Consider the following 26,776-nt stretch of genomic DNA (forward strand, 5'->3'; position numbering starts at 1 on the left):
ATGACACCATATGGTGTCCTAAGGAGTCATATGGTGTCCTAAGGGGTCATTGAACACCATATGACCCCTTAGGACACCATTCGATACATAATGACACTATATGGTGTCCTAATGGGTCATAGGACACCATATGACCCCTTAGAGGACTATACAACCCATAACAACATAATATAGTGTCTTAGAGGGTAATAGAACACCATATGACCTTTTAGAACACCATAACAACACCATGTGGTGTCTTAAGGGGTCATAAGACATAATATTACCCCTTAGGACATAATATGACCCCTAACAACATCATATAGTGTCCTAAGGGGTCATAGGACACCATATGACCCCTTAGGACACCATACGACCACTTGCGACACCATACCACCATTTACGACACCATATGGTTTCCTAAGGGGTCATATGGTATCCTAATGGGTCATATAACACAATATGACCTCTTAGAACACAAGAAGACCCATAACCACACTTATATGATCTCTTAGAACACAAGAAGACCCATAACCACACTTATATGACCTCTTAGAACACAAGAAGACCCATAACCACACGATATGGTGTCCTAAGGGGTCATATGGTGTCATTAGACACCATATGACTCCTTAGGACACAATATGACCCTTAACGATACCAAAGGGGTCATATGGTGTCCTAAGGGGTTATATGATGTCCTAAGAACCTTTAGAACACAATATTACCCTTTAGTACACCATACAACCCCTAACGACACCATATGGTGTCCTAAGGGGTTGTAGGATAGCATATAACCCGTTAGGACATAATATGACCCCTAACAACACCTAAGGGGTCATATTGTGTCGCAAGGGGTCATAGGACACCATATGACCCCTAATGACACTATATGGTGTCTTAATGGGTCATATTGTGTCCTAAGGGGTCATAGGACACCATATGACCCCTAACGACACAAAATGACACCTAACGATACCTAAGGGGTCATATGGTGTTATAAGGGGTCATAGGACACCATTTGACCCCTTAGCACACCATATGACCCCTAATGACACCATATGGTGTCCTAAGGAGTCATATGGTGTCCTAAAGGGTCATAGAACACCATATGACCCCTTAGGACACCATACAATGCATAATGACACTATATGGTGTCCTAAGGGGTCGTAGGACACCATATGACCCCTTAGAGGACCATACAACCCATAATAACATAATATGGTGTCTTAGAGGGTCATAGAACACCATATGACACCTTTGAACACCATACGACCCATAACGACACCATGTGGTGTCTTAAGGGGTCATAGGACACCATTTGACCCTTTAGCACACCATATGACCCCTAATGACACCATATGGTGTCCTAAGGAGTCATATGGTGTCCTAAGGGGTCATAGAAAACCATATGACCCCTTAGGACACCATACGATGCACAGTGACACTATAAGGTGTCCTAAGGGGTCATAGGACACCATTTGACCCCTTAGCACACCATATGACCCCTGAAGACACCATATGGTGTTCTAAGGAGTCATATGGTGTCCTGAGGGGTCATTGAACACCATATGACCCCTTAGGACACTATTTGATACATACTAACACTATATGGTGTCCTAAGGGGTCATAAGACACCATATGACCCCTTAGAGGACTATAAAACCCATAACAACATAATATGGTGTCTTAGAGGGTAATAGAACACCATATGACCTTTTAGAACACCATACGACCCATAACGTCACCATGTTGTGTTTTAAGGGGCCATAAGACATAATATTACCCCTTAGGACATAATATGACCCCTAACAACGTCATATAGTGTCCTAAGGGGTCATAAGACACCATATGACCCCTTAGGACACCATACGACCCCTTACGACACCATACCACCCTTTACGATACCATATGGTTTCGTAAGGGGTCATATGGTATCCTAATGGGTCATATACCACCATATGACCCCTTAGAACACAAGAAGACCCATAACCACACAATATGGTGTCTTAAGGGGTCATATGGTGTCATCAGACACCATATGACTCCTTAGGACACAATATTACCCCTAACGATACCTAAGGGGTCATATGGTGTCCTAAGAGGTTATATGATGTCCTAGGAACCTTTAGAACAAAATAAGACCCTTTAGCACACCATACAACCCCTAACGACACCATATGGTGTCCTAAGGGGTTGTACGACACCATATAACCCGTTAGGACATAATATGACCCCTAACAACACCTAAGGGGTCATAGGACACCATATGACCCCTAAGGACACTTTATGGTGTACTAAGGGGTCATATTGTGTGCTAAGGGGTCATAGGACACCATATGACCCCTTAGCACTCCATACAACCCCTAACGACACCATATGGTGTCCTAAGGGATCATATGGTGTCCTAAGGGGTCATATAACACCATATGACCCCTTAGGACACCATACCACACATAATGACAACATATGGTGTCCTAAGGGGTCATAGGACACTATATGACTCCTTAGGAGACCATACGACCCATAACAACATAATATGATGTCCTAGAGGGTCATAGAATACCATTTGGCCCCTTAGAACACCATATGACATATAATGACACAATGTGGTGTCCTATGGGGTCATAAGACACAATATGACCCCTAACAACGTTATATAGTGTCCTAAGGGGTCATACAAAACCATATGACCCCATAGAACACCATATAACCCCTTAGAACACCACACAACCCTTTACGACACCATATGGTGTCCTAAGGTGTCATATGGTATCCTAAGGGGTCATATACAACCATATGATCCCTTAGAATGCCATATAACCCCTTAGAACATAAGAAGACCCATAACGACATGATATGGTGTCCTAAGGGGTCATATGGTGTCATGAGACACCATATGACCCCTTAGGACACAATATGACGCCTAACTATATCTAAGGGGTCATATGGTGTCTAGAGAGGTTATATGATGTCTCAGGAATCTTTAGGACACAATATGACCCCTTAGCACACCATACAATCCCAAACGACACCATATGGTGTCCTAAGGGGTCATAGGACACTATATGACCCGTTAGGACACAATATGACCCCTAACAACACCTAAGGGGTCATATTGTGTCCTAAGGGGTCATAGGACATCATATGATCCCTAATGACACAAAATGACACCTAACGATACCTAAGGGGTCATATGGTGTTATAAACGGTCATAGGACACCATATGACCCCTTAGCACACCATACCACCCTTAATGACACCATATGGTGTCCTAAGGGGTCATAGGACACCATATGACCCCTTAGGAGACCATACAACCCATAATAACATAAAATTGGTGTCCTAAGGGGTCATAGAACACCATATGACCCCTTAGAAGACCATACGACACATAACGACACCATGTGGTGTCCTAAGGGGTCATAAGACACAATATGACCCCTTAGGACATAATATGACCACTAACGACATCATATAGTGTCCTAAGGGGTCATAGGATACCGTATGACCCCTTAGGACACAATACGACCCCTTAGGACATAAAATAACCCTAATGACACTTAAGGGTCATAGGACACCATACGACACATAACAACACTAAATGGTATCCTAAGGGGTCATATGGTATCCTAAGGTGTCATAGGACACCATACGACCCATAGCACCATATTGTCTCCAAGCATATGGTGTCCTAAGGGGTCATACGACACCATATGACCCATTAGGACACAATAAGACCCCTAATGACACCTAATGGGTCATATATTGTTGTAAGGGCTCATAGCACACCATATGACCCCTTAGGACACCATACGACTCCTTGCGATACCATATGGTGTCCCAAGGTATCGTATGGTATCCTAAGGGGTCATATAATGTCCTAAGGGGTCATATGGTGTCCTAAGGGGTTTTAGGACACCATATGACCCCTTAGGACACCATAAGACCTATAAAGACACCATATGATGTCCTAAGGGGTCATATGGTGCCCTAAAGGGTCATGGGACACCATATGACCTCTTAGGACATAGTATGAGCCCTAACAAAACCTAATGGATCATATGGTGTCTAAGGGGTCATACGATGTCTTGTGACCCCTTAGGACACAATATGACCCCTTAGCACACCATACAACCCCCAATGACACCATATGACCCGTTCAGACACAATATGACCCCTAAAAATACCTAAGGGGTCATATGGTGTCCTAAGGGGTCATAGGATACCATATGACCCCCTTAACACACCATACGACTTGTAATGACACCATATGGTGTCTTAAGAGCTCATAGAACACCATATGACCCCTTAGGACACCATAAGACTTATAACAACATCATATGGTGTCCTAAGGTGTCATATGGTGTCCTAAAGGTTCATGAGACACCATATGACCCTTTAGGACATCATATTCTCTCTCACATTATTTCTTTTCCTCAATTACCCTCAATCACCTCTCTCCTCCTATGGGTTTATAGATACTTCCCTCTCCCCCTCTACCCACCCCCTAATTACTCTCTATGTTTCTCTTCACCTCTATCCCCATCTCTCTTCTCTCTTTGTTGATAATTTCCCCTCTCCCCCTCTCCTCCTACCCCCTAATAATCTCAAACTCTCCCTCTCATTCTCTCTTCACCCCAATCACCCCCTCCCTCTCTCTCTTTGCCTTCCACCTAATTACCTATAGCTCTTTCTCTCACACTCTTTCTTCCCCCCAATTAATCTCTCCTTTTCACCTCTCTCCCCCTCTCCTTTTTTTGATACTTCCCTACGCCTCTCCTTGTCCCCTCTGAATTTTGTTGCTAGAGATGAGAATGAAATGCAGAGAGACTAGTCTAGATCTTAGGGAAGAGAGAGTGACATAGAGGAGGAAATTATGAAGAGGTAGAAATATAAGCACCTTGTAGAGCTTGAGAGATTTAATGAGGTATTCATTGATAGCTAGAGATATAGGTCTAGAGAGAGATGTATAAATATGGACAAAAGAGAGGGAGGAAGAAACAAATAGGTGGTGTGATAGGTTTAGGAGAGAGAGGTGGAGAAAGGAACAAACATAGATAACATGGTTTATCAAAATTTATCAAACTCAATAAAATTCATAAATTTTCTATTATTAATTAATTACTTATTTAGTTTATTTTGAGATGATTGTTACAAAAATTCATGCAATAGAGAAATCATATGAAAAAGTCATGAGTTTTTTATGTTTTAAAAATGAAGGATGAATTTAAATGAATTATAATTATTTTTTAAAACAATAAATTTAAAATATACCTATTCCATATCATAGAGCTCTTAATTACCTTTCCAACGCCTGCAAAAAATCAAAATTCCGATATAAAACGCAAAAGTTATGCCCAATTTACTAAAATATATTTTTTTATTTTTTCAAAAATCGGATATCCGATTTTATCCAATAAAATCTGATATCCGATTTTATCCAATAAAATCTGATATCCGATTTTATCAAATATCCGATTTTATCCAATAAAATTTGATATCTGATTTTATCCGATATCTGATTTTAAAACATAAATTTTTCCCTCCATATTTTGGTTCGGGTTTGCTTTGGGATTTGGCTTGGAAGTGACAAGCCTGGAAAGTCAACTGAAAAAACGTGTTTTTCAGTATTCGTTGATTTTCCAGACTTTACACTAGTGGCTGACGACTTTTTTTATAGCCAAAATTAATTAAATGAAAAGGGTTTTTTAAGGACGTTCTCAGCTTTCCAACAATATAAGGCTTGTCTTATTTTGACTTTAATAACTAATTATTATTTATTTTCTAATTGAATTCTGACAAAAGTCCTGATTGATGAACTGATTGAAAAATACTCATAACTTTCAAACCGCATAACATTTTTTGAATTTGAAACATGCGTCACATCCTATGCTTCATCTACTATACGGAAAAATTAAAAAAAATTGAATTTCATAAGGTTTTGACCAAGTTAAGGTGGTCAGACGTACGAGTTTCTGGATTTTTGAAAAGCTGTAGTAAAAATTTCATAAATAATTATTTACTTTATAAAAAATTATAAAAAAATATGTGTCACATCCGGACATGAGTCTAATACTTATATTATAAATCTTATAAAAAAATATTATGATTTGATTGTGATTAGGGTGGTCAGACATACACCTACTTCTTATCTTTTTCCTGAAATTTTTGTACCACTGCATTGAAATTTGAAATTTTCATCAAATAGAATTTTTTTTTTTCAAAAAACAAGTAGTAGCTTAGAAACTACATTCAATTTCCTATAGATTCTCTTCTTACATATTTTAAAAATAATGTTCATAACTTATTCAATTTTTCATGTCAAGTTGCAAAACTCTGATTTTTTAAAATTTCATTGCCACTTAAGGGCCTGTTTTGGCACACCATGATCTTGCACATACCCTTAAGTGGATCTATTCATGTATATCCTCCGCTTTCTTCTCAGTATTGATTAATGGGACTCCCTCGGGTTTTTTGCCTCCTCCCAGGGTATTAGGCAAGGAGACCCCTGTATCTGCCTGCTGGCCTACTAAGCTATTCTAGCATTCTGCTTGTCTTCCAAAAGCAAGGGCTTTTGCCTGGTTAGCAGTTCAAGATAGAATCCTCACTGGAATGCATCTGGATAGGCTTGGGATTACGACAGTTTTTCCTTGTGTTTTTTGTGGTTATTGCATGGAATCGGTGGATCACCTCTTCTTGCTTTGTCCCTTTGCCTCTGAGTGTTGGTATTGGTTGTTTGGTATGTTAGGATGGTCTTCTACTCTTTGCTCAACTCTACTTTCACAATTTCAATCCTGGCCCCTATTGTTTCCCGCTTCATTCTATTCATCTTTGTGGATAGTTGCTCCATCTTTGGTGATTTGGAATCTGTGGCTTGAAAGGAATTCAAGAATTTTTAATCATAAGTCTACGTCTTTGACAAACGTCATAGGTAAAATCCAAGCCTCCATTAGTGAAGTAGTGCTTTTTTTCATTCACAAAAATTTAGGGCGACTAACAACCTTTTCCCATTGGGATAACTGGGTTACTTGGAGGTGGCCCTCTCTGCATTTAGTGCCTTCTCATGGGGCTATTTCAGATGTTTTTTCTTCGCATTTTAAGTGAAAGATGGCTAAGTGGAGTCCTCCCCCTTTTCCTTCTTTCAAACTTCAGTTTGATGGGGCCTCTAAGGGCAATCTGGGAAAGTCTGGGATTGGGGTAATTATCTTTGACCATTCTTCAAAAATTGTCAAGGCAATTGGCAAATACATTGGTTATGGCACTAACAACATGGCTGAATTTCAGGCTCTATCCTTTGGTCTTGATCTGGCTCATTCTCTAAATATCAAGGATATTCTTATTGAAGGGGATTCAATGCTTGTCTGTCAGGTGGTTGTTGCCAAAAAATGTGTTTCTTGGCATTTGCAGTACCTTTTGGAGCACATTCTTCTTCAACTTAATGGCTTCTCCACTTTCTCGATTTCTCACTTCTTTAGAGAAATTAATGTGTTTGTAGATTTTCTTGCAAATAAGGTTGTTAGTGATGGTGCAGACCACATAGAACTTGCACTCTCAGACTTTCCTATCTCATGTACGAAAATTCTATCTTTAAATTCCTTCTTGATGTGGCTGTTCTTTCGTAAGTGCCTATAACGAGGGTGTTTGCCTTTGGAATAATACCGTTGTTATTGATATTTATTGGGAGAATCTCCCCATTTTGAAGGGAGGTTTTTGGTGTTAGCCTTGGAAATTTTCCTTGCCTTATGCGGAGTTTACTTCTTTGAATGTCTATAAGGGGGGTGCTACCTTGCCTTATGACAACACCTTAGTTATAGCCATTCCTAGAAGTGGAGCCGTTTTTAAGGATGGAGGGTGGTAGTTTATGAGACTAGCCAACATTGGTTTGATAGTTTTTTGCACTTTGGGTGGTTGGGGTTGCTTGGTTTTGGTTTCTTTTTGTTCCCGTTTGGTGATTGAGGTTGTGTTCTATGTACGATTGGCAGATTTGGAAGTTTTTAGCTCTTCCATCATGATAGTTGGTTGCATTGTTTCTTTTTGGTTTATTGGGACTGGTTTATATTGCTTTCTATGGTAATCATTAGATGTTGGGGTTCAGCTTAAGTACATGCTCTGCCTTTTATGCCAATCATGTTTTCTTGCAGGCAATGGTGGGTGATTGTGTCATGATTTTTGGGTTTCACGTTCTGCGCATTGGTCTATTGAATGAATCTTTATACTTTGCGGGTATAATGTTGGTGAGTCATTTGCTCCATTGATTGGGTTTGCTGTATGTGAAGCGTTTTTTTCATCATTCAGAGGTGTTATCTGGATGGGTATTCTCTTCTTATGATATTCTGATAATCATATAATGATAACCCCTGCTTTGTTATATATCTTGGATGGGTGTTCAGGTATGGCTCATATTTGTTTGTTTCTTTTTTTGGATTATGCAATGCTTAGCAGGATGTGGAATCTATTGGGCAAAATTGGTGGGTTGTGGATTCTTCTGAGAAATTGGAAAATGCAGTGTTTTGGGTGGGGTAAATGGCTCCTTGTCATGTTGTTACTCGTTTGGCTACTTCTATGGATCATTATATGGATTGGTTTCACCCTATTTCCTGAAGGTTGTCTCCATCTTCTGCTGCTCCTTATGTGGATTGGTTTATGTATGCTAACCATTTTCATATTGTTAGGTCTACTTCTCCTTGGTTCCCTCTTCATTGTGTTTTTTGTTCTCTGCGGATATTTGGACTCATGTGGTGCATAAGTGGATTAATGTTTGGGGATGCCACTGAACTTCGCTGCATTTTTGGGATGATATCCTCTCTACAAAATTACTAATTCAAGCTTTCTGTAAAAGCTTTCTTTATATCTAATGTAATTGAGAATGTAATCAAGGTATATTGGGCTGCATATGGGTTATTGTATTAGGTAGGTAGGCTTATGTTTCTAAGCAAAACTGAAGGGTTTTCTTACTGGTTCTTTCCCCTCAGTGCTCTTTGAACCAATCACCATGTACAAAATATATATAATTAATATAATTTTAGTGGTCTCATTCACTTTTATCAAAAAAAAAAACAAAAAGAAAAAAAAAAAAGAATCCTGATTATGCTCTAAGACTTTAAAACTAAAATAAATAGCACACGATGTCACATTGATATTCATCACATGCAAAGTTGTTTAAAACTTTTCTTTTCATTTCAATTTCAGAAATCATGAACATTATAATCGGTATTAGGTTATTAACATTAGCCATATGCCATCTATATATAACAACTCCAATGCGGCATCATATTTTACTTTATTCAATGTTTATTGTGAACAATGGAAACGTGGAGTGATACTTTCATTATCTTTTCAACTAATTAAAAGCTCAACCTGATTGCTTCTAACCAGTCACCATTAAGCTCCTGTCCTCAAATTCAGAATGCTACTAAATTTGTCAAATGCAATATTATCACCTCATTTGGAGACGGGGGAAAAGGTTTAAATATATGATTTGGAGGATGCCACAAGCTATTGAAAGGATTTAGAATTATCTGTTACTGTTGATGGACCCCTTTGTCTTTCTCTGTCTGAAAAGCCAATTATCTTTCCATGTTCCATTTGGGAAAAAGGTTGCTGCCTTGTACTGTATTGTATTATCATTTCGTCAATAACACAGTTTTTCAGATTTATGTATAGAATTATTCAATACAAAAAGAGCTGACAGCTACTGGAGGGTCAATAAAGTCTCAATTTAATTTCCTGCATTCAAATCTACTCCAAATCAAGGTGATTAGATCAAAAGAGTGATTACCCGAAACCAAATAAATCGTAATGCATGTGATGAAGATCAACGTGGCATCGTGTTGTATTCGTTTTAGTTTCAAAATCTTAGAGCAAATCGGATGATGAGGATTCTTCCATTTCACTAATCGCTTAGAGATCTTGTATATATTTTTTCACCCATTTTTAATATTTCCAATATTATTTTCTAAATGATTGTGTGACATTATTTTCTTAGTGCAAGGAAGTCAATTGAAAGTAGGTGTAAACGCTGATTTATTCATTCATACCCATTATTCCACTATTGCTATTCTAGAAGCACTCAAACCATATAACAAGTTTCTCCGGTTTTCTTTAGTAACCTACGGTCATGGCTAGTTCCAAAGGGGGTTCATTGCAGGAAGGAGAGAGTTCTAATGACTATAGGCAAAAGAAGATGGGTATTGTGGGAGCAGGATTGAGTGGGATTCTAGTAACTAAATATTTACTCAGTATAGGCCTGAAACCCATTGTCTTTGAAGCCAAAGAAGGAATAGGGGGAGTGTGGAGAGAAACATTTGCATCAACAAAACTGCAAACCCCTCGTCCTGCCTACCAATTCACCGATTTTCTATGGCCAAGCCATGTGACCACCCTTTTACCCAATCACTCCCAGGTTATGGATTACTTTAATAGTTATGCAAACCAATTTGGGCTGCTGGATTGCATTCAGTTCAATACCAAAGTGGTGGAAATTCGATATAGTGGGAAAGAAAGCGGTGCATCTGCTGGATTTGTTGATAAGTGATGCTGCTCTAGCATGCAGCTCCATGCAACTCCAGTTTGGACATGAAGCTATCCATTCATCACCATGCATAAGCTATTTTTAGTTAATAGTTTTTTTGTTTATTCATGCAAATAAAGCATGTACTCCAGCATGCATGAATCCTTAGGACTATTTTTAGTTTTGCTTTTTGCATGAGTTTGTTTTTTAGTAAATAAAGCATGTTGTGCATGCACTTAATGTATTCTTAATTTAGGGAGTAGTTTGCTTTTTTTAGTTTGAGAGCCTTAGTAGCTTTCCATGCAAAGCTAGGAATATATTTAGAACTGCAGTTATTATTTATTCTTCTAGACTGCAAATTCTTTATATATACAGCCTCTATGTAATTTTTTTAATTAAGCTTCAATAAAGATATTGGTGTTTTCTTCTTTTTGTTGTTATTTTTTGCTAATCAGTTGGTTCAGAGAGGATAGGTCAGGTTCAAAATTCTACAAGTGGTATCAGAGCAGGTAAAATTGTTTTGGGTTAAAGTTTTATTGTTGGAATTTCACCAAAGTTAATCATGTCGAATTCTAACCATATGCCCATTCCAGAATTTGATGGGAATGATTATGATTATTGGTGCATTAAGATGCTGACCTTTTTGATTGGAAAAGATTTGTGGGAGATTATTGAATTAGGTTATGAAGAGCCAACTGATTGGAATGCCCTTACAGCCAATGAAAGAACAGCAAGAAAGGAAGCAAGGAAAAAGAATGCTCAAGCTTTGTTTCACATTCAGATAGCTCTTGATAAGAGCTTATTTCCAAGAATATCAGGAGCAACAACTGCCAAAGATGCCTGGAAGACTCTACAAGAAGCTTACCAGGGTAGTGATCAAGTTAAAGTGGTAAAGCTTCAGACATTGAAGCGAGAGTTCGAGAATTTGAAGATGCAAGAAGCTGAAAGTATAAGTGATTATTGTGTCAGAGTCAAAGATGTAGTCAATAAAATGGCTACACTTGGAGAAATTGTAAGCAATGAAGTTTTGATTAAAAAGGTGTTGAGATCTTTGACACCCAGATGGAATCATGTAGCAATAATCATAGAAGAAAGCAAGGATTTGACAAAACTACAGTTTGATCAACTGGTTGGATCCCTGATCTCTCATGAAGAAAGATTGAAAGATTCTTTTGAAGGTGTAGAGAAAGCGTTTTCCTCTAAATTGCTAATCACAAAAGATGAAGATACAAGCAGTAGTAGTGCCAAAATCAATCAAGGCCAAGGTAAAGGGCAAAGCCAAAATTCTTCAAGAGGTAGAGGAAGAGGTGGCTCAAGAGGAAGTGGTGGTTTCAGAGGAAGAGGTAGAGGCAGATTTGATAAGAGAAATGTTCAATGTTACCATTGTAATAGGTATGGCCACTTTGAAAGAGAATGCAGATTGAAAGAAGGTAAAAGTGCTAACTATGCTCAAGAAAGTAGTGACAATCCTCGTGATCACTTATTTTTATCTTATGCCAAGGGTGAAAATACTAGTAAAGATGTTTGGTACCTAGATTCTGGATGCTCTAACCATATGATAGGGAATGAGAAGTTGTTCTCAACAAAGGATGGAAGTTTCAAATCCAAGATCCAGCTTGATGATGATAAATCATTGGAGGTTGCTGCCAAAGGAGCTATGGAGGTCCAAACAAAAGAAGGTATAAAGAATATTCATGATATTTATTATACTCCACAATTGAAGCACAATTTGTTAAGTGTTGGGCAGCTATGTGAGAAAAATTATAAAGTAGTCTTTGAGAATAAGACTTGTACTATCTATGATAAGAATAAGGATAATAGGGTGATCACTGTTGTTCCTATGACAAGAAATATGATGTTCCCTTTGAGGTTTGGTGAACGTAACAACAGTTTGGCAAATATGGCTTATGAGGATTCAAGTTGGTTATGGCATCTCAGGTATGGGCATTTAAATTTTCATAGTTTGAAGTTTCTAACCTCACATGCATTAGTTTTTGGTTTGCCCAAGGTTGAGGAACACAAGGAGGTTTGTGAAGGTTGTGCTAAAGGAAAGCATGCAAGAGAAAATTTTCCAAAGGGCAATGCATGGAGGGCTCATCACCCACTTCAGCTTGTTCATTCAGATATATGTGGTCCTATGCAGACTAAGAGTTTGGGTAAGTCATCATATTTCATCACTTTTATTGATGATTACTCACGAAATTGTTGGGTATATTTTTTGAAGGCCAAAGATGAAGCCTTGGATACATTCAAGAAGTTTAAAGCCCTTGTGGAAAATGAGAAAGGGTGCAAGATCAAATGTTTAAGGACTGATCGTGGAGGAGAATTTTGCTCAAAGGCTTTCCAAAATTATTGTGATTTTAATGGCACCAAGAGGCAACTTACTACTGCATACACACCTCAACAGAATGGAGTAGCTGAAAGGAAGAATCGTACTGTGGTTGAAATGGCAAGGTGCATGTTACAAACCAAGGGATTGAGCAATTCTTATTGGGGAGATGGAGTTGCTACAGCGGTGTACATCCTCAACCGTAGCCCCACCAGTACACTAGAAAAGAGGACTCCTTATGAAGCTTGGTATGGTAAAAGGCCTAATGTTAATCATTTCAAAGTTTTTGGTTGTTTGGCTTATGTGCATGTACCGGATCAGAATAGACAGAAGTTAGATGCAAAGAGTGAGTCATGTATTTTTATTGGGTATAGTTAGAAAAGCAAGGCTTATAGATTGTATAATCCCCTCACTAACAAGCTTATTGTCTCAAGAGATGTGATTTTTGATGAAGGGGGAGTTTATGGTCATAAAAAAGGCCATGTTGAGAAGCTAAAATCTATTTTGAATGATGATATAATTGCTGATATTGATCATGAGCAGCCATCTAATGTTTCTATATCCAGTGGTTTAACTCCACCAAGCAATCCTTCATCAAGTACTTTTGTACCAAGTTCAAGTCCAGCTTCTTCTCCAAGTTCTACAAGGAAAGTAAGGAGATTGAGTGATATCTACCAAAAGAGTGGAAATCAAGTACATGAAGAAAACCCAATAGGTGAGACAATGAATTTTGCTTTATTAGCCAAGGCTGATTTTGAACCATCATGTCTTGAAGATGCATGTACTAATGAAGTTTGGGTGAAAGCCATGGAAGAAGAGATGGATTCCATTCACAGGAATGACACTTGGGAGTTAACAGAACTTCCACATGACAAAAAAAGGATTGGCACCAAATGGGTCTACAAGACCAAATTTAATAGTGATGGGAGTGTTGAAAGACACAAGGCAAGATTAGTTGCTAAAGGCTTCACACAGAAATATGGAGTTGACTATGAAGAGACATTTGCACCAGTAGCAAGACAAGAGACCATACGAATGTTGATTTCATTAGCAGCTCAGAAGAAGTGGAGCATACATCATATGGACGTGAAAAGTGCCTTCTTGAATGGGTACTTAGAAGAGGAAGTATATGTGGAGCAGCCACAAGGTTTTGAAGTGGAAGGAAAAGATAATTATGTCTACAAGTTGAAGAAGGCTTTGTATGGCCTCAAGCAAGCACCAAGAGCGTGGTATGCCAGGATTGATGGATACTTTTAGGAGAATGGCTTCCAGAGAAGTAAGAGTGATCCTACCCTATACTACAAACAAGAAGGTACTGATATTCTCATCATAAGTTTGTATGTTGATGATCTTTTGTATATGGGTAGTAGTTCTAAGATGAAAGATGAATTCAAAGCTGCTATGATGAAAGAATTTGAGATGAAAGATCTTGGTCTAATGAAATATTTTCTAGGAATGGAGGTTTATCAAAGTAAGGATGAGATTTTCATTTGTCAAACAAAGTATGCACAAGATATGCTGAAGAAATTTAATATGACTGATTGTAACCCTGCGTCCACTCCAAGTGCTCATGGAGATTTGTTATGTAGAGATGATGGTGCTGATTTAGTTGATGAGACAACTTACAGAAGTATTGTGGGGAGCTTGATGTTTCTAACCCACACGAGGCCAGATATTGCTTATTCAGTTTCACTTGTTTCAAAGTATATGACAAATCCATCTGAAATACATATGAAGGCAGCCAAGAGGATTTTGAGGTATGTGAAAGGGAATTCAAGTTTTGGTATTCATTACTACTCTTCTGAAAAGTTCAATCTTGTAGGCTTTAGTGATTCAGATTGGGGAGGTAGTATGGATGACCGTAAATCTACACCTGGAAATTGTTTTTCTTTTGATTCTGGTTTGATTACCAGGAGCTCGAAAAAACAAAGTATTGTTGCCCTCTCATCTACAGAAGCAGAGTATGTTGCAATTACCTCAGCAGGTACACAAGCCCTTTGGCTCAGAAAAGTTTTGGAAGAAATTGGAGAAAAACAAATTCAGCCTATAGTAATTTATTGTGACAATGTGAGTGCCATCAAGTTAGCTAAGAATCTGGTTTATCACAGCAGAACAAAGCATTTTGATTTGAAATATCACTTCATACGAGATTTGGTGCAAAAGAAGGATGTCGAATTGAAGCACATCAACACCCAGGATCAGCTAGCAGATATATTCACCAAAGTGGTTGCGAAAGCTCAGTTTATAGCACTACGAGATAAGATTGTTAGCCCTCTCAGCATCAAGGGGGAGTATGTTGATAAGTGATGCTGCTCTAGCATGCAGCTCCATGCAACTCCAGTTTGGACATGAAGCTATCCATTCATCACCATGCATAAGCTATTTTTAGTTAATAGTTTTTTTGTTTATTCATGCAAATAAAGCATGTACTCCAACATGCATGAATCCTTAGGACTATTTTTAGTTTTGCTTTTTGCATGAGTTTGTTTTTTAGTAAATAAAGCATGTTGTGCATGCACTTATTGTATTCTTAATTTAGGGAGCAGTTTGCTTTTTTTAGTTTGAGAGCCTTAGTAGCTTTCCATGCAAAGCTAGGAATATATTTAGAACTGCAGTTATTATTTATTCTTCTAGACTGCAAATTCTTTATATATACAGCCTCTATGTAATTTTTTTAATTAAGCTTCAATAAAGATATTGGTGTTTTCTTCTTTTTGTTGTTATTTTTTGCTAATCAGTTGGTTCAGAGAGGATAGGTCAGGTTCAAAATTCTACAGGATTGTGGGGTAAGAATGGAGGCGCTTATGATGACGGAGAGGTTTGGGATGTTGGTGTGCACAATTGCAATGGAGAAATCATCGAGGTGGTCATTTGTAACCTTAAAACACATGTTACTTTTTGGCATCTAGTATCCACCATCGATTATATTTATGGATTTATTTTTCCTTGTCTATGAATCTATTTCAAATTGTGTTTTACAAAAGTATTTATTTTGGGTTTTTAGGAAGATCAGGAATTGAGATGAAATATAGGGTAGCTGTGTAGATCTGTAGGTGTAGTATATACAAGAGGTGGGGTTTAAATGGGATTCTACCAAACTTTTACTAATTCAGGCCGCCCAGGCAGATTTTTACTAGTGATTAAATGATTTACTTTCTGCGATTCAGGAACCAACTTTTTCAACCTAATCTGTTATTTGTCTATGTTTAGGGATGTACAATGTCAGAAAAGGTTGGAAGCTGGGAAACTGGTTTAGCGTGTATGTCCGTCTCAAGGAAAAAAATTAAACACAAATTTAAAATGTTAGGTATGATCTTGATATAAATTTGTAATAATAAAAAAGTTATATTCACTTCTCAAATAAAGTATACAACATATTTATTGAATTTCTTTAAAATGAAAACATATACAGTATTTGCAATTGTCTTAGCAATTTGAAAACAGGCATAGTAATTGTAATTGTCTTTATCAATTTGTTACCAAGGAAGATGTGAGTTTCAAGTTGGAAATTATTTTGTATAGTTGTCTAGTTGGGGCCTTATGTACCTCATTCCAACTAGATTCGATACAATGTAGGATGTGAGTCTTCTCTTAGTTTTGTGTAGGATACACATGACTCTCATTGGCATGCTACCAAGAGACTATTAAGGTATGTGAAAGGTTCAAAAAACTTTGACATATATTATTTTTCTATTGAAAATGTGTGAATTAGTTCATTAAATAGACTTTAATTGGTTTTGACTAGGTTTAATAGATTATATAAACTCGAATATCTCGTTATGTTTTTTCACTTGAATCTAGACCTTTATCTTGGACTAGTAAGAAACATAAAATCATGGCTCTATTTTTTATATTATTGCTCTTGAAGGATCTACATTTGGTAGAAGAACAAATAACTACTTCATACTGTGAGAATAGTTGCACCAATGCAACTACTAAGAACACTATGTTTATTGCTAGATCAATCACATAGAGATTTGACATCATTTTGTTCAAGATTTGATCCACAATGGGAAAGTGGAATCATAAAATTTTCCCACATATAAACAAATAATTAATATCTTCACCAAAGATCTTAACTATAATTTTGTAACTTTGACCCATAAATTATCCTAATACCCATAGATTATCCAGAGGGATATTGAAGGAGTGCATGCTCAATAATGTTAGTTATATGATTGCAGGTGTAGTTTGTATGATCTATTGTTTTGTTTTTTTGTTATAATTTGCTCCTGCAACATTTATTATTATTATTATTTTTAAATATCTTCATGCTTTATATGTAATAGCTATGTAATCATATTTCGACTATTTTAAAGTGCTTTTATACTTATGTTTTCAATTTTATTATCCTTAATAAATTAGATGTAACTACTAGAACATGTAATATTATACAGTATTATATATTATGATGGAAATAATGATTTTGAGATGAATTATATAGAGCTGAAAAATTGTTATCAATAAAACAAATTTGTTTTTTTCCTCTCAATATTTTCTGATTCGATATAATGTAAGGGTTGTTATCTTATGTTTTCATTTCATTCAACTCCTACATAGTCTAGATGCTGTATATTCGATAGAATGCTTAGCATGCCTATAAAGTGTGTCTCCTTCCATCATCATTCTCAACATATTATTTTGCCAACTCTGAACGTGTGATTATAAGATGTCTGAGTTCTTTTCATAAAGAACTTGCACACTTCATGTTCCTCTTACTCTTTTCCTCAATAGGTGCATACTTGGATAAATAGATTGAAAAACTAACCTATACCTAAATATGTGATCTTGAATACCAATTTTCCACAATCTATAATACTTTTTACTGCTGTTTCAATTTTCCAAGATCTAAAAATCTTTCTCAACCATTCCACTGCACAAATAGCTATGACAATTAGACCTTGAAGCAGAGGCACCCTGTTATGTTCCACGTCATTAGACATCTCACACCTTGTCAAAACTTGTGGCACGTTACTGTTTCTCTTGGTGTACCCTGCCCCCCTTACCCATACTAAGCAAACATAAAATCAATGCCATTGTTTGACATGATAGGTCTTTCACTGTCAATGCGAAATACACCCCTTCCATCTGAGATACACCTACCCTTCATAGAGCCAATGAAACTGAAGTATCTTTTATAAAGCTCTATAAGTTGTACGTGCCAGGACTTCTTAAGTAGTTTGACATAACATGTGTGCTGTGTTCCATAGATAGTCAAGTGTAATACTATCTTGAATAATTCTAAAGGATCTTTTTTAAATAACATGGTCACTGCATTTGAGAATTATTAAGACTAGGAATATTCTATTATAGATGTTACTGAGATTTAATTTAATTAGGATGTATAAAACTGTGTGGCATTTGATTTTATAATCCTTTTTTAAGGAGCTGGCCATTTGTTAATAAGAGTTATACAGAAATATTCAATACCGAATTTTGTTCTATATCCACTTCATCATTGCAGCATGTAAAATAAAAAATATAACTCAAATGATCCAGGGTTCCCAATGTATTTTACGGAATGAAGTTAAACAGGTTATGCGTGGTAATAACCTATATTATTCTATTGAAGATAAGTTAGCAGATATCTGGCAAAACAAAAAGATGTATTTCTCTCAAGTTGATTCATCAGTTACATTTAAAGCATAAAAGTAAACCATTTGAACTTTGCATTACGTCGTCTTGAGAGTTATATCGAATTTATTATACTTTAAATATGGTTAGAAGTATATTCTATGTGTCACTCACTCCTGCTGGCTCATTCAGCTGTTTGACAACCTATGGGTAGTCTCTAGGTTATCTTTATTCATGGTGCTGCTGGTTGGAGTTTCGGTTTCTGGTAGTCCCATTGAAATATTATTATTTTTTTTTTATAAAGGCAGAGCCATGGATGGAATTTAGTTTTTTAACAACTTATATCTTACAAATATTTATGTCTTTCCCAAAATTTCAGTTCTTGACAACTTGTGCAAACCTACTGGCAAGAACTAGGCTACAATGCAAGTGCTGTAATCTGATAGAAATCCTCAGTAACTCTCGTTGTAGACCATAATCCTTGACTCAGACATGAATAACTGGTGCAGGATCGCCTCTGAATTCATAATTAGCAATTGCTATTGATTAATGTTAGGACTATTAAATTTAATAAAGCTCTTTTTTCTGTATTGTTTATTTGTAGTAGAATTAATGTATTTATCCTCTGTTTTTACATCTCTACTGACATGGTTTTTGTTTGAGATCTTTGCAGTGGTATCATTTTGATTTCTTGATCTTATGCATTGGTAAATATGGGGGTCTGCCAAAAATTCCTTTGTTTCCTCCAAAGAAAGGATCAGAAGTATTTCAGGGAAAAGTTTTGCATACAATGGACTACTCTGCTTTAAATGAAAAAGATGCTTATGAAAATATCAAAGGAAAAAGAATTGTGATTATTGGATATCAGAAATCAGCAATAGATTTTGCTGTAGAATGTGCTGAGGCAAATCAAGGTATAATAAGTACTCTAAATATTATATGTGTTTTGTTGAGTCAATTGTAGATTCTAAACTAACCAAATTAGAAAATTGATTCTAAATGCTTTTTGGTGTACAAGATAATCGATTCATGTTTGCAGGAGAAAATTGCCCTCCTTGTACAATGGTCTTTAGAAAACCTTACTGGTTTGTTCCTGAGGATTATTTGATTTCGGGAGTGCACTTAGCATATTTGTATGGCACACGCTTCTCACAATTTTTACTTGGTAAACCGGCACAGGGTTTTCTGTTGAACTCAATATCATGCATACTCGCTCCATTGGTAATTTTTATTTTTTTATTACACATCAATTTCAGCATAGATTTACTAACACAATTTCAGCATAGATTTACTAATTCAGATCATTCTTCCAATCAATTAAAACTATTGATGTTTTCTACAGAGATGGTCAATGTCCAAATTTGTAGAGCTTTCCTTGCTCTGGAAATATCCATTGAGAAAGTATGGGCTTGTTCCAGATGCGAGTTTTCTGCAGTCAATAGCTTCCTGCAACACTGGATCATTCCCAAATAATTTTTTTCCAAAAGTAGAAGAAGGTCTCATACGTTTTCGAAAATCATGTAGTTGGAGTTTTTATAGTAAGGGCATTGTGTTAGATGACGGAACAAATGTGGAAGCTGATGTTGTTGTTTTGGGTACTGGTTATGATGGAAACGAGAAATTAAAGACTTTCCTTCCAACAAAATTTGGAGATGCTTTTGACAAATCAGGTGCTGCACTCTCTTTGTACAGGTATGAAAAAAATTATTTCCAATTTATTATGGTTGATTATAATTGTAGAATGAAATAAATGTATTAAAAAAATTGATAGTAGGAAAGTGGGCTTAGATGTAAGTTTAAACTATTCTATTGCAGGGGGCTCATTCATCCGCGCATTCCTCAAATGGCAATTCTTGGCTACTCAGAGAGTTCATCAAATTTGCAGTCTTCAGAAATACGTTCCCAGTGGTTGGCCCATTTTCTGTCTAACAAAATAGTGATGCCAAGTGTTAGGGAAATGGAGGTAAATACAAAAGAGCTTCAAAAATATCTAAAGAGACTCACACCCATGTTTTGGAAAGCTTGTATTTTTCAAATTACTGATAATGACAATCTTTGTAAAGACATGGGAAGAAACCAAATGCGAAAAGGGAATTGGTATGATGATTTTTTCTCTCCATATTCTAACATGGATTATGGAATGGATAATTAAAAGTTCCTATTTTTGATGAAGAGCATGGGCCCTCTTCTGTCTTGACCGATATCAAAAGATCCATAATATAAGCATTAGTAAAGCACTAGGTGTGATACATCAATATAACGTGTATAAACAGATGTTCCTTTCTGTGGGGTGAGGAGGGCTAGCTAGATCATGAGGAATAGATGCAGACATCTTTTGTGAAAGTTAAATTGGGAGGGTTATTGGATCCCTTTTCCTCATGGAGTTTTGAAAATTAATATTGATGGTGTGATAGCTGTGGAGATGATCAGTTTATTTTTTATTGTTTTGATTTATAAGGGTTTTTATATCAATAATCTCATGGAGTCTCTCGCCATTTTGTATGTTGTGGAGCGTTGTTGTGTTCTTGGCTGGCAAAGGATTCTTTGTGAATCTGATTCTTATGTGGTGGCGACTTTGCCGAATGAGCAATGGCTAGATGATGTCAGTTGGCATTTAGCTTTGATTATTAGATAGATTCTTTGGTTGTGTGGCACTTTGGAATTTGTTACTTTTATTCACATTCCTAGGGAGTGGAATGGAGTAGCAGATTGTTTGGCCAAATGGGACTTCTGAACATATGCAGGGTTGAAATATTGTGGATAGGGGACAATTATCTCTAGAATTGTCTCACATGTTCGATCACTTAGTGGATAAAGATAGGATTGTGTAGTGATTTCTTCTTTGTTGGGCGGTTAGCCCTTCTTGCTTTGTATCTCTTATTTATGTAGATTAAATTTTTTACCCCTATTTTAGTAAAATATTTTGTGTATTAAGAATTATGGGAACTTAAAAACTATTTTACTTTGAAAAATGATTACAAATCATTTTAGTTTTTTTTTTTTAATTAGTAATATTTGTTTCTTTTATATAAATTTTCCAATGAAAGGGATTCATAAGCTAGACAAAGTTGGACCTTATAATTAGTCATAATATATAATTGGCAATGATGATTAATGAACTACACTTTCCAGGTGAGTAAATAACAATAAACTTAATCATAAATAAGAGAAAAATGTTATGATTTATAAGACAAATGGATTTACTTAAGAAAACCTAAATTCTTAGAGGGAAATCTACTAGGATTGAGGAAAATATAATCCATATATAGATCAAAGAGAAATAAGAAACCATAAGTGGTTGGAACAAATCAATTGCCATCAAAATCATTGTCTACACAACAAAAGAACATCCCCCACTATGCATTGAATCAATGTATCCAAGATAGAATCCAACTTTTGATAATGTCTTTGTCTCCATAAATCCCAATAGGCACCACTCATAAGAATAACACTCCATGATGAAGATGCCACATTTGGGTCAACAGGTAATCCCACATTAATAATTTTTTAGTGATTTTTGTTTCTACATTTTTATTTATTGTTGTTTCTATAGCTTGTGCCAACATGCTTCATAGGAGAAGCTACAAAAGGGTTATTGTTATTAGTTTGTTTATATATTTTAGACTCGTTTTCATAATTCAAATTATTTATTAGTTGAGTTAAAAAATTTATAGAGGAGAATTATGCATTATTCTTTGATAGAAAGACTACATTCAAGTGCTTGTCTCTTTATATTTTACTACATAAAGAAATTTTTAAACATTTACTTTGAGTATTGATGTTATTTAGTGTTGATTTGATAATTGATTATTATTATTGTTGTATGCAAATTGTGATCACATTGTAAAATGAAATTTATAACTTGAAGCTCTTTTCTTACCTTTCAATTGTAGCATAAACTTTTAAAAGGATTTTATTTTACAACTTGGTGGCATGTATAAAGCTTTCAAATGATTGAATTTGGCTTTGGTAGTGTGATTGCTATGAGAAGATTCTCCAACATTTCTGGTAGTTTTATCTTACATGGAAAATGAGTATGAAGAGGTTATTATTTACTTATTCCACCTTATACTTTTAGATGGTTTGTGAATCCTCAATTTTCTTCTTTTTTTGTTAGCCGACCTAGTCGATGTATGAAAGTTTCTTGATTTATTCAAGTTTTCTCTTGGTTTTTCTTTACAACATGAGTGTTACTAAGTTTTTTCATTCTTTCATTCAACCATTTAAAATATTGACGAGAGAATTTATTTATAGATCATGTAGTATTTCTTTAATGAGTTCACTTTTACTAGGATTTTCAATGATGGAACTTTGCATCCAGTTATTATTCCTTATTATTTTTAGGCCACCAAATTTTTATTTATTGTTGTGAACTCTCCTACATTTCTCTTTGGTTGAAATAATTTCTTTCTTGTTCCATTATTCCTTATTATAGATGTGAAAATGTTTTTTATAATTATGGAATGCTAACTATGAGAGGAAAATTTTGTTAATATGGCAGTGTCATGTTTAGAAGTATATTGTTTGTTGTATAATAGAGGTAATGATAGAAAGGAAAACTTGATGTTCGCTAGGTAATCATGAAAAAGTGAAGGTCACATGAGGGTTAGCAAGTTATATTATGCTAGGTGAGTTTCATGGCAATACAAATTACAAGGAAAAAAAATTCAATGCTTGCTATGTAATATTGGTAGAATGCTTCAAAAAGGGTACTATTATAGCACAAACAAGTTCACGGTGTGTGGTAAAAGTGTACAACCAATCTCATGATGTGTGCAAAAAATGTAATGCATAGGAATGTATGAACCAATCTAAAAGTAATTGCATACCCCAACCAAGAGAAATTTCCTTTTAAGGTAGTATACATTCAAAGACAAGAAGATCATAATTATGAAATACCCCCAAATATAGGAAAATATATGTGATATAAAACAGAGACAAGAGCATTGCAATTAGCATAAGGGATCCAAATATTTGGGGTAAGTATGCCCATAGGATAAATAATATATATAAATATGGTTGTTTTTAATTGACATCATTCCCCAAATGTAGTTCAGCTACAAGTGCAAAGGGGGAAGAACACAAAATAAGGCACAAGGAATTTTTGATCAACATGGAAAAGATCAAAAGGTCTTCAACACTTTGTGTTAGTAATAAATTTGATCGAGACAGATATAAGTTTTGTTCCCAAATGATTTCTGCTAGTTGTAATCTACAACCCCAGACTCAGTCCTATTGAGGTGGTAATCAAATGTATTCTAGATCTAGTGTAAGTACATAATTAGAAAGAAAACGTCTTACACATTATTGAGACAACAAAAAATATCCTTTATATTGATATCTTAATATGCAATGTACATTCGTATATATCCAGTTATTTTCTATCTCTATCTCTTTATTCTATTCTTATCTTTGGTCACTTCAATCACTTAGTGACTAGAGCAATTAGGGTCACAACCCTTAGACGATATCTTTATAAAATTAGTTATCTCCTAAGCTATCTATTCGAGAAATTTGTTATCATATTACACACTTATCTCTTTGGACTAGTTTCTGTATCTTGTTTTCTAATCACTATCATCCCCTCAACAAGACTTTGACTTGTCCTCAAGTCAACTAGTTTGTCCATTATCTTATCTAGTTCTATCTTAACTCTCTTAAAGTCATGCTAGGATTTAATCAGTATGGGCATTTTCAAATTAGTTTGGCACCTTTATTTTACTATATTTTCATAGTCCCTACTTTTTCTTTGATGCCCTTCATCTTAGTGAATGTCAGGGGAAACAATTCTTTATATTTTGTTAATAATTTTGCAATGATTCTCACAATAGCCTCATTCCAATAATATTCGATCTTCACCAATTTTGGGATATTTGATGTGCAATTATTCCCTCCTATAGTTTGACAGGTTGATTATAGTAATGTATTTTAGAATCTTTTTGGAGTTATATTTCCCTTTCTCCTTCTCCTATTTCAATACTAATTGTTGGATCTATGTCTTCTTCATCGATGTGGACTTTATATCATCAGTTTTATATAGCTTGTGCTTTTTTGTCCTACCATTCTGTTAGTTTCCATACTCTAGTTTAGGGTGGCGGGTTGGGTTCTAAAGAGATCTTTTTCAGTACTCGTTTGAAAATAATGTCTTTGAAATTTAAAAGGGCTTTCTGGATTTGTTTGTTATTGTCTTGGAAGGAAAATGTATGGTTAATATCAGCACAAAACTATATCCCAATACTTAGTTTTAACTCTCCTTTCTTGATTAATATACCAAGTTTGCATTGTTGAACACACCACATGAGTGAGGGGGGTGAACCAATCTGAACCTTAAAACAAATTATTTATAATCCTTTAAACTTAAAATCACAGTTAATTTATGAAACATGAAACCATGAAAAATAATACACAAAGAACACTAGATTTACGTGGAAAACCCAAGAAGAGAAAAACCATGGTGATAATCACACTCGCAATATGAATAACTTATTACAATGTTTTAGGCTCAAGGCCAAGGAATGTCACTATACCTAATTGCACTTGCAAAACTAAGTGCACAACCTTAGGACAAGATATAAGGGATTTGCATTACTGAGATGCACAATCTCAAGGCAAGATACAAAGATTGCACAAGCTGCCAAAAGGACTCACTATCTTTCAACGGGTGTAGGGAAATGATGAATTAAATTGAAAAATATCTCCTAATCATGAAATTGTCCTTTAAACACCGTGTCAAGTGAAAAATATCAGGGAAAATATATCTCACTTCAATCACTATCTTAGAACATCGTAACACTATAGGTATGAGAATCAAGGCTTATCATAAAATGAAATTCACAATTTTTTTCTTCACATATGCTTGCATATCATTCACATCCAATTCCAACCACACTTCGATAAATATACTAGGTTTTTCATTGAAACCCTCAACTAGGTCGACCATAGGTAGAATATGCATGAATTACAAAAAGTCATCCACCACAAGCAACTATACACAATGTGGTCCACTCTAGGTTATAAAGTGCACATGAATACATCTTCCTAAGTAAATTCTAATGAAGCACACACACTAGAAAATCCTCCAAAGCTGGCATCCAATGTAACATGTAGAAAAATAATGAAACACGTTAACCATTTAGCTGGGCAAAAATCATCACCCAATGCAAATAACTTAATATTGATCTACACACACCACATCAAGTTCCATATCAGGATTTTAACTCAAATTCCAATGCATTTTTAGAATAGAAAAGTATGATCCAAATAAGATAAATCAATTGAGTCAACTAGAGACCAAAACAACCGATAGTGTCGAACATAGAACAACCTAAATTCACTTGCCGATCAAACCAGCACAAGAAATCTAAACTAGAACATTGTAATGCAACACTTCAATAATCATAGAGGAGTAATGCAAATCATTCTCCAAACCAGTCTTGGTAGACAACCACAATTTCAACTAACCACCATAAGAAACTGAGGACTTGGAAACATAATAGTGCAACATCCACATAAAGTAGAAATTATATGCAAAACGGTAAGCCATCATCATAAAAAATGAAGGAATGCAATGCATTCTTCCATAAGGACGTTAAATAATATTTCCTATATATTGTAACTTCCACTACTATAGCCTTTGAGGAAATACCTCATGCTCACTTATCATCACCAACAAACAACATAACAACATCTATACACTCATTTTGGGACTACATATTACATCAACACAACTGAACAACTCCAAATTCCTCTTCACCTCAACACACAATCACAACAAAAATAGATTATGTCATCAATGACAACACCAAACAAGTTTGACATCAATGACAATGCACCTCAAGTTTCCAACAATCTTTCCCTTTGTCATTGATGACAACACTTGTACCACTATCTAGCAATAAACTCATTCTACTGCACTCTCTCCCCCTTCGACATCAAGGAAAAAGGGCAGAAAATTGTAAACAGTAATTTTTTGTATTGAACTCTATAACTCTCTCCCCAATAGTAAATCTACCTTTCCCTTTAATGAGTATAGCTTTGATAACTGCAACACTCCCTGTTACAGGTATATCTCTCTTCCAACCATTTTCCTACAAATAGAAAGTCACAACCCTCATTGCTCCCATTTAGAGTATCCACCACAACAATCTAGGAGACAAAAGATAAACTTTTGATCTCTCCCTAGAAAGATGCACCTCTTCTATGCATATAGTTTGAAGGAGGGGAAGTAACCCTTATTTTTTGTCGAAGATACTCAGAAGTATCCTTTTCCAATGCCTTGGTAAAGATGTCTATAATCTGATCCTTTGTAGGCACATACTCTAATCTAAATTCCTTCTCTATAATATTATCTATTAAGAAATGATACTGGATAGAGATGCGTT

General features: G+C 35.7%; 1 protein-coding gene across 1 annotated transcript; it reads left to right on the top strand.

Annotated features, from left to right (window-relative positions):
* Nucleotides 1–9,890: 9,890 nt before the first annotated feature.
* LOC131855856 (putative flavin-containing monooxygenase 2) lies at nucleotides 9,891–21,332 on the top strand. Its single transcript, XM_059208638.1, has 6 exons — nucleotides 9,891–10,513; nucleotides 15,565–15,684; nucleotides 19,069–19,309; nucleotides 19,435–19,616; nucleotides 19,738–20,087; nucleotides 20,211–21,332. The coding sequence occupies exons 1-6, from the start codon at nucleotides 10,100–10,102 to the stop codon at nucleotides 20,545–20,547; spliced, it is 1,644 nt and encodes a 547-aa protein (XP_059064621.1). The 5' UTR covers nucleotides 9,891–10,099; the 3' UTR covers nucleotides 20,548–21,332.
* The last annotated feature ends 5,444 nt before the right edge of the window (nucleotides 21,333–26,776 follow it).

Source organism: Cryptomeria japonica, chromosome 7 (genome assembly GCF_030272615.1).
Source record: "Cryptomeria japonica chromosome 7, Sugi_1.0, whole genome shotgun sequence".
Lineage (NCBI taxonomy): Eukaryota > Viridiplantae > Streptophyta > Pinopsida > Cupressales > Cupressaceae > Cryptomeria > Cryptomeria japonica.